The following is a 1,182-nucleotide window of genomic DNA, read 5'->3' as shown; positions in this document are numbered from 1 at the left end:
CAAAAATTTTATTATAAAATAAGTAATTAATAACAAATGATATAAATGAAATATTAATCATTTCAGATACCAAATTTTTCATTTAATAGTGAAAAAACTTCTTTTTTCTTAATCAAAATAGCAAAATATTTTTTCATGATATGTAAAGAAGACATAACTAATTTTGAATCTATTTGAAATTGTTTTAATGTTTTACATTATAAAATATTTGTCATTTAATCATTTTAAAATGAAAATTACCGAGTAAATAATTAGGAATAATAATTATCATTATTCTAAATTAATTATTTCTTATTTTACAAAATATATCGGACATAGAATAGTTAATAATATTATATAAGAATTAAAGGAAAAATAATATCATTAAATAAATAAATGAATTATAAATTTAATGTAACAAGTTTATATTAAAAAGAGAATAATTTATTGCAAAAATAGAAATTGCGATAATTGCAAAATTATTTTGCATATTATATATATATATTTTGTATATTTTTAGATATAAATATAGAAATAAAATTTAAATAAGAGATAGTAATTATAAATTATGCTGAATAAAATTAAAATAAAATTAAAAATATTTGAAGAGTTACCAATGCACCAACGCAAACACAAATAGCAGAAATAATCACGATCGTTTTCATTTTTATTTTAAGATATATCGATTTCAAATAAACAAGATACGACTGCACTTGAAATATATTCAACGATAACTAAACAAACATCGAATGTCGACGTCTTTATATACTATAATTGTTACCTTCATTAATTCTATCTCAGAATTTCTCTCTCCTTTTATTACAGTAAATGATATTGCAAATAATTTTATTAACGAAAACTCATGAATAGTTCTTAAATACATATCAGATTATGATATAATACACATTAATTATATAAAAAGATTTAAAGATTAGAATTAAATTAGAAAATTAAAAAAGAATTAAAGATTAAAACTAAATTAGAAAATTAAAAAAGAATTAGAATAAGAAAAAATTAGAAAAAAAATATTTAAATAACTAATTTTCATATTTCTTCTTTAATTATCTAATTCTTAATAATCTAATTCTTATTTCTTGAATATATAGAGTGTATATAAACGATTACTAGAATGATGAAAGTTAATATAATTTCATTTAAATGATTATTTGCTTCCTTTTTTCGTTTCTTTCTAAATTTATTAAC

At 17.4% G+C, this 1,182-nt stretch overlaps 1 protein-coding gene and 1 long non-coding RNA gene across 2 annotated transcripts in view; one reads left to right on the top strand and one right to left on the bottom strand.

Moving 5' to 3' along the window:
- LOC116186749 overlaps positions 1–651 on the top strand; it is a 12,202-nt gene extending 11,551 nt beyond the window's left edge. The window contains exon 2 of the long non-coding RNA XR_004151754.1: positions 532–651. This is a non-coding gene — a long non-coding RNA (uncharacterized LOC116186749). The remainder of the gene's footprint in view (positions 1–531) is intronic.
- The window catches only part of LOC102673708, a 2,598-nt gene extending 1,869 nt beyond the window's left edge, over positions 1–729 (bottom strand). Inside the window, exon 1 of the mRNA XM_006609036.2 lies at positions 594–729. Within this exon, the coding sequence (XP_006609099.2) occupies positions 594–644 (51 nt within the window). The 5' untranslated portion in view covers positions 645–729. The remainder of the gene's footprint in view (positions 1–593) is intronic.
- Positions 730–1,182: the final 453 nt, after the last annotated feature.

This window comes from Apis dorsata, unplaced genomic scaffold (genome assembly GCF_000469605.1).
Source record: "Apis dorsata unplaced genomic scaffold, Apis dorsata 1.3 scaffold_52, whole genome shotgun sequence".
Lineage (NCBI taxonomy): Eukaryota > Metazoa > Arthropoda > Insecta > Hymenoptera > Apidae > Apis > Apis dorsata.
This window is presented reverse-complemented; position numbering and strand designations above follow the sequence as displayed.